Source organism: Strix uralensis, chromosome 4, assembly GCF_047716275.1.
Source record: "Strix uralensis isolate ZFMK-TIS-50842 chromosome 4, bStrUra1, whole genome shotgun sequence".
Classification (NCBI taxonomy): Eukaryota; Metazoa; Chordata; class Aves; order Strigiformes; family Strigidae; genus Strix; species Strix uralensis.
The window spans coordinates 83692765-83705487 of record NC_133975.1 but is presented as its reverse complement, the minus strand read 5'-3'; the positions used below and the strand labels follow the sequence as shown (position 1 = coordinate 83705487).

Here is a 12723-nt window from a genome sequence, read left to right as displayed (position 1 = left end):
GCGCATGCGTAGAGCGGCGGGCGCGACGGCAGGCGTGACGGTGGGCGTGACGGCGCCACCGCCATCTTGGTGCCGGGCAGAAGTCACCACGCATGCGCAGAGCAGTGGCGCGAAGGCGGGCGTGAGGGTACCGCCGCGGCAGGGCACTGAGGGGGCGGCTCATCAGCCCGGCCGCCTCCCCTCCGGCCTCCGGGATGCCCCCGGGCGGGGCCGGTCACCGCCGGTAGCCACGGAGCCCACTGCCTTTCTAGGGGAATCGCTCCCGCAAGCTCCTCTCGGCAGGTCCGAGCCCTGCTCGCCTCCACCCCAGGGGCGCGTCTCCTTAATATATTCGAGGACAGTAAAGCCTAGCGCGGGATTGAGTACAGCAAAATTAAAAAATCGTTTTGCTTCATCTTCATTTCTGTTCAATTTGTGACCCGGGCTTTTTTCTACAATGTTAAGGTGTAGACATTCACTTATCTTTTATTTGCTCAAAGGGACAGCTGAGATTTAGATATTTAAGAACTAAGAAAAAAGAATGGCAGAAACTAGTATTACAAAGAAGCTAATGCTTCAGAAGGTACCAAGGAGGCACTATGCAACTAAAAGAAAATTCATAACTTTATTGGTAAGTAAAAGGTTCGAGAAAAGTACAGACAAATCTCTAAACTATTTTTTTAACACTAGCTTGTTATTTTTCAGGTGAAACATGATGAATTGAGTAGAAACTGTCTTACCATTTCTTTGTATCTGTATACACATGTGGAATGAAGGTATTTCCATTGTTCATGTTCTTTCTCCATCCACATCTAATCTTTTAAAGCTGATAATTCAGCTTATACAAACACAGGACTAGAAGTGACCTACAGCAATGCTAAATCCAGTCCTCTGCTGTTTGATGCCATTCGGACCTGCTCTACCAGAAAGAAGAGCTGCATGCTGTGCAGGCATTGCTTATGACTGCCCTGTAGTTACGGTGTTCCTAAAATTTAATTCCACTGTTGATAAGTCCCAAGAATGAGAGCTGAGGACAACATTCACAACACCTAGTTTTAAGACATAAACAAGTCCTAGTTGTCTAGGGCCTTTGACTAACAACTCCGCTCTGCAGCAACAGAGCTTGCAAGGAGCAAAATTCAGAGCTTTGCTCCACATCTCCAGTCCCTTATCTCGCTCCCTCCCATGCCTAGGATGCCACTTACCTTCTTTCTCTGTGGACCCTGGCAGGCTGCCTGCTCTGGGGAACAATGCAGGGCTCTGGAGTGCAGATCCTTTCTAAAAAAGGCAGAGTTCATTTGGTGTTGTCCTACTTCTGGGACAAGAACAGGCCATGGCATTGTTTACTAATTATGAAATGTTTGGAAGCTGTTCATCTTTACTTTCCTTCTCTAGAGCAGGAATGCTGCTCTTCCAGGCTTTTGCAGCTGTGGGTATTCTATATCCGCATTCACTTTTGAGTAACAAATGAGTACCACTTTAAAATGTCAGGCCAACATTTTGAACAAGATGAAAATAGCACATATGGAGGGACAACATGAGTTTAAATGAAACACAGTGGCAGTTAAGCTGTAATCCACAGCAAACTTAATTACTACTCTATAATAAGAGGGGGGAAGTCTACAAATGTTTTGAGAGAAGTGACCCAAAGGAAAAAAATTGAGAACAGACAACTAGAATCACAAGTAGAATGACACTAGAATCAACTTCTGATAGAAGAAAGACATGCTAGGAAAACATAAAATAAGAACTGGTAAAGCACTTGGTTGGGATGAAGTCCATGAAGGTGTGCAAATAGTAGTGTCAGAAAGGATCAAATATTTTATATGTGAACTGAGCTAAAAAGGAGGATGTAATATCTTACTAAATCAACTGGTATCAATAAGCACCCAAGCCTTCCTTCAGTTTTGAAAGAAAAGCTATGAACTTTAAATTAGTTACAGATGGGGAATAAGCTTCTCTGACTTTAGCTTAATTGTGCTTCCCAGCTACAGGATGATAGTACGGGGAATAAGAAAATATTAGCACCTGTGGGATACGGAGAGAGAGGAGGAAAAAAGTACAGGCAATTATCACCTGTGTACAGTGAGGTGTAACAGGAGCTGGACTGTACCAAATACTGTAATAAGTCAGTATCTCTGTAGCTCCATGATTCTCCAAACTCATTCAGGTGTATTTTTTTTTGGTCAGAGCAAATGCCAGATGGATAGCATAAATGCTTTATAGTGCCTATTTTTAAGCATAAATTAAGTAGTACTGTGTGCTAATTTGACCCATTTGTTGGAGATTACGAGAAAGTGTCAGTGTAAAATCCTTGCAATTTGCAAGAGTCAGGTCAGTTCAAAGGCTGGGGAGGATATTTGTTAATCTCAAACTCAACTTTTTAATGGAACACTTCAGAAAAAAAAAAATGGCCACAGAATATAATGTTTGCAACACTGAAAAAGCATACAGCTGCATACTAAAATAATTTGTTGGGTAAAGGTTGTACTGTAAAGGAGTGCCAGAAAGGAATGCCCATCTTATCAAATATATACACTATTGCCACAATAATCATCAAATCGGTTGACAGTAGAATAAATAATGTTGGTCTGCATCATGGGTGGTCAGAGATGAATCTGTTTCTATTTGCACTTTCGATGGATGAGAGGAGAGGGGGCACGCAGCCTAGTGGTACCTCACATATGCATAAGGCCCCTAACATTTTGCAAGCCAACAGTGATGACACAGTCATGAACAAGACAGGAATTAGAAGGAAACTCTATAAACCTTCTGTAAGCCCACCACAGGACTTTTCTCCAAACAGAGGTAAAAGTGCTTAGACAAGAGAAGAAACTCCAATATCTTGGAAAGGTGCTGTTGCTAATGACGTTTTCAACAACTCAACACAGCTGTGTGTTGCAAATGGTGGGAGCCAATATCAATGCTCTGTAATAAAATGTCAGTAAGACTGAAAGTTAAACTCACTAATTTCTAACCCATATCTCTGTAACATACAGACTGGAGACACAATCAGCCACAGATCAGAATACCGTCTTTCATGAAAATCAGGCTGTTGATCAGACAAGGACATAAGGAAGGTAAGATGGAAGAAAACATATGCTATGCTGGGGTATGCCTGTTATATAAAATGCCTTGAAGAGAGTATTTCCTGAAACCATGCTCGCAATGAATGTTGAGGGAAAATAACCAAAGCAAAGATACGGGGACAGAATGTTGCCAGAGCTTCACATAGTCAGTCTATGTCATAGCCTCTTAAAAGAGGCTACAAGGCAGCTGTAAAATTCAATGACCTTGAGTAGGGAATGACAGAAAAGAGGAGAATTTTCTAAACCGCTGTTATAAACACTTTTAGCCTTAATTAGTGAAGAAACTGCAACTCCTTTTATTGTTCAATAGATAGGTAATTTTTGTCTGTTTAATTTAATGGGTTATTTCTCAGTCTTCCATCTCAGGTTTTTTTTTTTTTTAAATCACAATTCTGCGATTTCAGGGTCTGACAATGTTTTGAACTGGTGGGTCAGGTTTAGAAAAAGATATATTTAATAATTTTGGTGGTAGGAATCCAGTATGTTGTCTGGATACCAATGCTAGATAAACAGTGTAAAATATCAACATTAAAAGGGAAAAAAAGAAGACCCAGGGTAAGGGAAAGAAAGAAGACCCAGGGAGCTACAGGTCAGTCAGTCTCTCCTCTGTGCCCCGTAAGATCATGGAGCAGATTCTCCTGGAAACTCTGTTAGGGCACATGGAAAATAAGGAGGTGATTGGTGACAGCCAACATGGCTTCACAAAGGGCAAATTGTGACTCATGAATTTGGTGGCCTTCTCTGATGGGGTTACAGCATTGGTGGATAAGGGAAGAGCAACTGACATCATCTACCTGGACTTGTGCAAAGCATTTGACACTGTCCCACACGACCTCCTTGTCTCTAAATTGGAGAGACATGGATCTGATGAATGGACCACTCAGTGGATAAGGAATTGGCTGGATGGTCACACAAAGAGTTGTGGTCAACGGCTCGATGTCCCAGTGGAGACCAGTGACAAGTGGTGTCCTCAGGGGTCAGGGTTGGGACCAGAGCTGTGTAATGTCTTTGTTGGATACATGGACAGTGGGACTAAGTGCACCCCCAGTAAGTTCACCAACGACACCAAGCTGTGTGGTGTGGTTGACATGCTGGAGGGAAGGGATGTGCCATCCAGAGGGACCTGGACAGGCTGGAGAGTTGGGGCTGGGCAAACCTCATGGAGTTCAACAAGGCCAAATGCAAGGTTCTGCCCATGGATCGGGGTAATCCCAAGCACAGATACAGGCTGGGCGCTGAGTGGATTGAGAGCAGCCCCAAGGAGAAGGACTTGGGGGTACTAGTGGGTAGAAAACTGAATATGAACTAGCAATGTGCACTCGCAGCCCAGAAAGCCAATTGTGTCCTGGGCTGCATCAAGATTCTCCCCCTCTACTCCACTCTCATGAGACCCCACCTGTATTACTGTGTCCAGCTATGGGGCCCCCAACATCAGAAGGACACGGACCTGTTGGAGCAGGACCAGAGGCCACAAAGATGCTCGGGGGGCTGGAGCACCTCCCCTGTGAGGACAGGCTGAGAGAGTTGGGTGGGGTTCAGCTGGAGAAGAGAAGGCTCCCGGGAGACCTTAGAGCGGCCTCCCTGAGTACTGAAAGGGGCTACAGGAAAGGTGGGAAGGGACTCTTGATCGGGGGTGTAGGGATAGGATGAGGGGTAATGACATTAACCTGGAAGAGAGTAGATTTAGATTAGATAAAAGGAAGAAATTCTTCCCTGTGAGGGTGGTGAGACACTGGCACAAGTTGCCCAGAGAAGCTGTGGCTGCCCCCTCCCTGGAAGGGTTCAAGGCCAGGTTGGATGGGGCTTTGGGCAACCTGGGCTAGTGGAAGGTGTCCCTGCCCAGGCCAGGGGGGTTGAAACTAGATGGTCTTTAAGGTCCCTTCCAACCTAAACCAGTCCATGATTCTAAGATAGTGAATTTGCTTCGTTGCTTTATTATGTAAACACAAGTTAACTCTTTTTATTTAAAAAAAACCCCATGTTGTGTGTATGTATATATTTCTGTTGGACTACCGCTGCTCCTTTTTTCTGCAAGTAGAATGGAATACATTTTTACTTCACATCATTGAGGTAGATGGACCAATTTCCCCTGATGAGCCTGTCATGGTAGGACAAATCTAAATTTTAGATCTGGTAGGTATTTACCTGGTTAAAAACTCAGGGCTAAGCTAAACATTCAAGTTTTTTTCTTTTTTTTTTTTTTTAATTTGAATGCATGCAACCCAATTACTTTACAACACTTCAGTGGAATTATAATAGGGAAATTACAGTAACTATAAACAAGCATGAAAAATATTATTCTAATTTTAATTGACAACTACAGGACAAAATAAAGTATTCACAAAAGGCATACTTACCCTTGAAATGCTACTCCAGTAATGTAAACAGAGATAAGGATTGTTTGTTATTTCTCTAATTTTTTTTTAAATTATTTTTAAACAGAGCTTTGAGTAGCATAGTAACTTCTCAGATAATATTAGAAAATATATATTGCTGCAGATAATGTGATCTCACAGGTGGGACAGCTGCTAGGGTTCAGGGTCTGCTCTCAGTAGCACCTCCTGGCCTGCTGTGATTTCAGACAAATCATCTGCGCTTTTAAGGAGCAGCTGAATCAGATGGGCACACCGGTATTTCATAATACTTTCAGGAACTATGATTACTCATGAGCCTCCATGGCAAGCCCCCTCTCCCCACCCCTTTCTTTACACAATTGTGTTTTCTTATTTTCCTTATCTACATGAACAATGAGGGCGTTATCTTTGCCTTTGATCACCAAATTCTGTGCTTACTTACTCGAGCTCAGTGACTCAGGTGGGTTAACACCCCCCCTCAGTCTAGTTTCTGAAGCAGACTCCCAAGTGGATCGTTATTAAAAAAACTAAATATCTGCAAGATTGAATCCTACCTGATACAGTGATTCTACAAACAGGAGTAGTTTTAAATGAGATTGCTGAAGCGCCCACTCGTTTCCATACATGACTTTGGCAAGTCAGTGCCTGGGGTCATACAGAGGAAGGTTGATAGTAACACTACCAACTATCTTCATCTCAGGTATTTCTAGAAATCTTGGGTGCACCTTTTTAAAAGAAAGGTAAAAGTGGCTCTTTTTTAGTGTGAGTCTTCAAAATATAAGTTATATCCAAAAGAGGCAGCTCTGTTTTCCTTCTCAGCCAGTGCAGACTAGGCTTAACTGTGGGCCCAACAATAATACATTTAAATTAATACCAAAGCTCACTGCTTCAAAGGAGCAGGAAGCAATGCTAAATTTGCCAAACTACAGGAAAGGAAATAGATTGAAGTTATTCCTAAAGAAGACATCTAGACATATATTTCATGCCTAGAATATATAGCCCCAATCATCTAAAAAAAGGCCCACCGAATCACTATGAATTGCACTACTGTTAAAGCATTAAAACCATGAAATTATAAATACAAGTATTTTCTTTTTTTTTTTTTTTTCCACAGGTTTCCTAGCATCCTTAACCAGAACAATCTGGCACTGAGTGGTATTCTCAAGGTCTTGCTCTCGCTGCAGTGTTTGTGTTCGTTTAATAAACGGAGGCGCAAAGGTGAGGCTGTCTCTGCTTTACTCCCTATTTCACGGCCGGGGCAGGCGGGCAGTGCCAGCTCCTCTGCTGGCGTATCCCCACCAAGCAGACCCCGACACCACGAACTGATTTCGGATCAAGCCACCCGTGGGCTGCTCTGCCCTTCCTTCCACCTCAAGTTTCCGCGAGGTGAACCACCCACCCGCGGCAGCTCCCACCTTTACCCTGCCAGGTGAGGCCGGGCACCCCGCGGCCTGCTGCCACCGCCGCCTTCGCGGGGCCCGCCCAGGCCCTGCCAGCCCACCCGCACAACGGAGGGGGGGGCTTCGCTTGAGGGACCCGGCGGTTGGTACGGGGGTACCCGCCCGCGTCCGCCCGCACGGAGCGCGCCCGCAACGGCGGAGCGGGCGGCTCTCCCGGGGCCTACGAGCCCAGGCGCGGCCCCGGCGCTCCGTGTAAGCGGCGGGAGGCGGGCCCCGGCGCGGCTGGGCCTCCCTCCGCCCCTCGCGGCGGGGAGGGCGGCTCCGCTCCGCTCGCCTTTGCCCAGCCCTGCGCGGGGAGGCGAGAACCACCACCGCCGCCGCTCCCGTTGTGGCCGCGGCTGCCGCCCGCTACACCCCGGAGTGCCAGGGAGGTGGCTGCGGCGTCGCCGAGAGAGGTTTGGCGGGGGGACTCACCCCGGCCCGGCGGCAGCCATGGGGCTGCAGCCCCTGGAGTTCAGCGACTGCTACCTGGACAGCCCCTGGTTCAGGGAGCGGGTGCGAGCTCACGAGGCCGAGCTGGAGAGGACCAATAAGTTTATCAAGGAGTTGCTCAAGGATGGGAAAAACCTCATCGCCGCCACCAAAAGTGAGTGGAGGGGCGCGGGGGGAGATACCGGGTCGCTGCGGGGCGGCTCCCGGCGGCTCGGGGCCCGGCGCTCGCAGGGAGTTTGAGCCGGCGGCGCTGGCTTTTGTTGCGAGGAGCTTTGCGCTGCCTTCCTCCAGCCTCTCCCTCCCGTCCCCCACCAGCCGCTTTGGGGACGTCGGATCTCTCCAGCCCTTTGCGCCCTGGAGAGGGGCTAAGGGATAGCGGCAGCAGCGCCGGCGGCTCCCCTTCTCGTAGCGCCCTCCGCTTCTTGTAACGCCTGTTGCATCTGCCCCGTTTCTTGGCTGGGCCTGGCTTCTGTGTTTGGCGGTGCCGAGCCCGCAGGGAGCCACGATGTTAAATCCGCGGAGAGAACTTGGTTTCAAGTTTTACCGGTGCCGAGCGTCTGTGAATTGCGAATCTCCACATAACGATGTATATGCGTTTGTAGTCTGTGAAGAGGCTGCTGAAAATACCCCTTTGCCAAAATTTTAAGTATGTTCAGGAGTTAGCAGACTTACAGTTCTGCAGTGACAGCACTAGTTGCCAGTTCTGTGTCTTTGGCCTCTAAAAATGTGACGGTGTTTTTTAATTTTGCATTTTACTTGTTGAAAGGATACACATTTTTATATATATATGTGGTTAGCTATGCTGTGGTTTATATAGGAATCATGTTATTTTCTTTGAATGACCACATTAACGCATGTTCTTAATGCAGTATTGTGGTAATACAGTTTCTTCCATTTGACTTAAGATATAGTAGTGCAGTCTCCTAAGCATCTAGTAGGATGATTGACTTTTATTATTCAAAGAAACGCACTTAGGCAGTGCTCTGGCACTGTGTTCACAGAAGTGTACTGCATCTTTGGTATCATGGAAAACTTCTGAAGGCAAGGGACCACGCTTTCAAGATATTGCCCTTAAACTGAGAGGGACTTGGCCAACGGTTTGAGCAGTGCAGCTGCCTGGATATGCTGAGGGTTTTAAAACCGGAGATAACTCATTTTGTGCAAGTAAAGAAACATTCTTTCCCGTTTTTGGCTCTGATGTGCCTGGGTAAAAAAAGGTAGAAAATGTCAAATCAAGCTTCACTTTTTTGTAACTCTTATTTTTTGGCCAGTTAATATTCAGTTATTGCAAATCGTGTTCCTTGAGGATTATTTGAAATCTGTGACTTGAAGTGTCAATATGAATCATCTTAACTTGGAGTGCAAAGTAAAAAAGTGTCCCTAAACTTGCATAAGAACAGTAGAGGGGAAATCATTCCACTTCTATTCCTCAAGCATCTAGACAGCCTTTTGGCAGCCGCCCCAAACCCTCGGGTTTCTCATGTAAGGTTACATATACAGAACTTAATTTGAAAGTGTGGAGCTGATGGTGGTGAGGAAAGCCCGAACTCGTATGAGCCTGCTATCCACAGCAGATTCCTGTGCTGGTAACTTTGACTTGGTGTGCAGTGCTCGGTGCGCTTCTCTGTGTGTGACGGCAGCCAAGGGAGTCAGCGTGCCAAGCAGAGCCACCTGGCAGGAGAGTACTTGGTGAAATACTTGGGGCTAGCCCGTGAGAAATATTTAGAGAAGCTATCTGAGGTCCTGCCCGGTGGTCAGGTCTAAGCAATTCCTTCCTTTCTGAGATGGCAGTCAGAAATTTTCTGCTTGAGCTTAGATGCTGTACCTTATTGTAACAAACATCTGTGCTTCAGCATACTTGTTTGAGAAGTGAAAACAGAGGTTAGATCCTTCCTTTCACATTTCAGGTTTCTGCAGTTGTGTCTCTCCTTTAGAGTGCCTTTCATGACAGGTCTGAAGCTGAGTTGTCTTCCTCTGCCACAGTTCAACAGACATTAAAACACAAATTGAAGCAGAGGAAACACGAGGAGGAGTTAAAACCCATTAAAACCCCAGCGGTTAGGGTGTTGGTCCTCCTTGTGTTTTCAGAAGAAAACATTGGCATCTAAATTCTTTGAGGAATCTGATTCATTTGCTGTCAGGAAACCAAATGGGATTAATGTTCATTCTAAAAACCAAGCTCAAGAAGTGGTCTAGACATAGAGCTAGATATTCACCTCTGTTAAAAATGCATTTTCTGCACAAAGACTGGCCTGCCACAATCTAGAGGATGTGGTAATAAAGCAGGGCATTTTGAGAGCTTAGATGACTGCTTCTTAGACAACATTTGATTACAATTTTTGGAAAATTGTTTTAGTTTTTTGAACAAAAAATGTCATCTTACTAATACCTAAAGTATTTCTTTGTTTCTAGAACCAGCTAAATTACAAGATTTACATCTGTTTTAATGGAAATGTGAGCAGAATAAGCTTTTCTGAATGGTCTATAAAATGTAGCAGGCGCACTATTTTTCTTAAATTTGTGGGAAATGAAGTGACTGCAGTGGAGACCGCCTGTGTTTCCCTCAGCGCTTTCCTTATTTCACTTGTAAAGCAGTGGCTTATGAGAAATGTCGTGAGGATTCTTTAGGTGTGAATAACTGATGTGATTGAATAGATCCCACTTCCTGCTTGACAGACAGCCTTGTAAATGGCTTTGATGCTGCCTGCCCTAGGTTACATCTTGAGAGGTGGGAAGCAGATACTGCTACCACTCCCTGGAATCACAGGAGTTGTCTGTGTCTCGCAGGACAAACCAGTAGCATGACATGGATCCTCTCTCTGGCTCCTTTCCATTTGTCTCCTCTGTTGTATGGGAGTGTATTTTCCACCTAAAACTCAGAAGAATTGTTTTTTATTAGTACAAGAAGAGAACGATGAAAAAAAAAAAAAGAGCTTCTTTTGCATTCTTACATTGTTGAGCTTCCAGTATGAAGCACACCTCAAGTGTGTCTTTACACTTTTAAGTTTCTGTTGTTTCAAGAATCTGATAGAAAGATAAACAAGAATGACTCAAAGCTGTGTTTCCTGTGTAATGGTTTGAATCACAGAGTTGTCTAGTTCAAGCTAAATATTGGAAGAATGAATAAACAATAGGTGGCTCTTTCTTTTGTTATGACAGTTAAATATGTTTAAAAGGAGTGCAGAAAGACAACTTTTTTTCCACTGTTAGTGATCAGTAAATACAAGCAGTATACACATAGGCCTTTTAAAATAGAAATGCAATATTTCTCAGGAGATTCCAGTTCAGTTAAACAAGTAAAGATCAAAATAATTTATAAATAACTTCTGGATGGAGTTTGTTGTTCTTCTGTTGAGAGAAGCAGAATTTAAAGGTGCCTGATCAAGAATCCTTATTCTGAAACATGAAAGGAACTTGAGAGGTTTAGTTCTGAGCTTTTAAAATCTCTGAGATGTAAGTTGTTGGAAGCTTAAGAATACACTGGATAAATACTATGTATTTGCTTCCAAATTCTTCTCCCTGTGTTGGTCCAGCTCTTGGTCACTTGACACGAGTGTGAGATTTGTTTGCAGATTTTGAAGATATTTTTTTGGAGAAGAGACTTTTCTGTAAATGTACAGCAGGAGCTGCCACTTTTTGAGACCTCAGGGTGGAGTGGGAAGAGTCAACATGAGCATAGGTTTTGGCCCTGGGCATCTCACAGGGGGTTTGCAAAGGATACTTGTGAGAGCTCACAGCTATTCCATGTGCCTGAGAGCGGAGCGTCGCCGTTCTTGGATTCAGGCTCAGATCAGAGCAGAATTTCATTTGGGTCAACTGCAGCGACTTTGTAATGGGCTAATGAAGGCAGAAGATGGAGAAGTCGGGGGAAAAAAGGAAAGTTGAGTTCCCTAGAGGAGGCTTTCAAGGGCTGGTCCATATGCAGTGTCCAGCTAAGGGAAGCCTTGATGAAGTTTGATAGGGAAGGGTGCTCCATATGGGCCCCATGGCTAAAATGCGTTATAAAGCCTTTCATCAGGTCAGGACCATCTTCTTCCATGTGGGCACCGCAGTATTCAAATCCTCTTATCACTTGTGGTAGAATGCAGAGCAGCTGCTTTCCTCCACTTGCACCCTGAGAAGCTCACTACCCATCGGCCCCACTGGGTGGTTTTCACAGGGGTAGGCCTGTCCCTCATGCTATTGCTGTCTCTGTTTCAGCTGAGAGCAGGGTAATTCCCCTTGTACCCTGAGGTTTTAGATTTTGAGCTCAGTTCTGTGAGGTCTTGGCCATTGTATTTGGTGCAGCAGAGGAGGAAAACAGACATCCTTGCTGCCTGGTGCTGGTCTCTGCAGGCAGTTCAGTGCGCTCAGGCTTCTGGTGACTTTATTGCTGTTTTTGTTTTATGTTTTTGACAGAGGGGTTATAGCTTGCACTCTTCCAGACAGAATACAAAACAAGAACCAAATTTCTTTTATCTGTAGAAAGAGTTTGTTGGAATATAGAGTTACTGATAACTGTTACTGAAGATTGCTGGTTTACTCCAGGGAGTATTTCTGCATTTGTGAGAAAAGAAGTAGTGAATTCTCTTTCCTTTCCTCTGAGGTGTTATTAGTCACTGGTCAGTTACAAGTTTGCCATCAAGAAGTTAAGCAGACAGGAAATCTTGTTGTCCATTCCCAATGCCATCTCTGACCTAGTAGAATAGGCCGAGTCTTTCTTTTAACAAAGTCAACTGAAGAACCTAATCCAAACCCAACACCCAGTCTGATGTCTGAGTTGGCTAAACCCCCATTCTTTTTCCTGGCCAGTTCTCTTAGTGTGTGGTGGTGGTTGACCTCTCAGATACTGGTCTCGGTAGGCTTTTGGTCTGACCTGATATGGATATAATTATGTAACCGTAAAAGCTGTTGTAATCCACATAATAACACAGCATAAAAGCCACTCAGATCACTTGAGCCATGGTGCTTTTTTTTTCTTAAGCACTAATTGTCCATTTTTTAAAGCTTTCCTTAGTATAATCTGCAGTTACGAAACCACTTAGCTGAACGTATGATGTGTGCCAGCTCTAAGTCTTAGGAATTTTCTGCAACAGAAATGTTGTTCTACTGACACTCCAGTACATGTCAAAGAAGCAAGGTAAAACAGTTAATATAGGACTCATTAATAACTTCTAGAAAAGAAATTGACATTCACTAAAGATTTAGAAAGAATCCAAAGACCAAGGAAAAACTAATGTCATTCTTTCTTATCAAGGCAGAGGTGGGGGGAGTGTGGAATACTGCGAGAAGGCCTTGGTTGAACTTGTGTGCAGAGTTTCCTAAATCAGCAGTGGTTAGTTAGGACTCTACCTTTGATTAATTCCTCTTGAATTCACTGAGAGCTGTGAATTAATAAATCTTTACATTTAGCATTTTAGGAAGCTGGTT

At 44.6% G+C, this 12723-nt stretch overlaps 1 protein-coding gene across 3 annotated transcripts in view; it reads left to right on the top strand.

Moving 5' to 3' along the window:
• Positions 1-7142: 7142 nt before the first annotated feature.
• Positions 7143-12723, top strand: part of ARHGAP10 (Rho GTPase activating protein 10) — a 152595-nt gene continuing 147014 nt past the window's right edge. For all 3 annotated transcript variants that reach the window (XM_074867495.1, XM_074867496.1, XM_074867494.1), the window contains exon 1: positions 7143-7468. In XM_074867495.1, the coding sequence (XP_074723596.1) occupies positions 7315-7468 (154 nt within the window). In that variant the 5' untranslated portion in view covers positions 7143-7314. The remainder of the gene's footprint in view (positions 7469-12723) is intronic.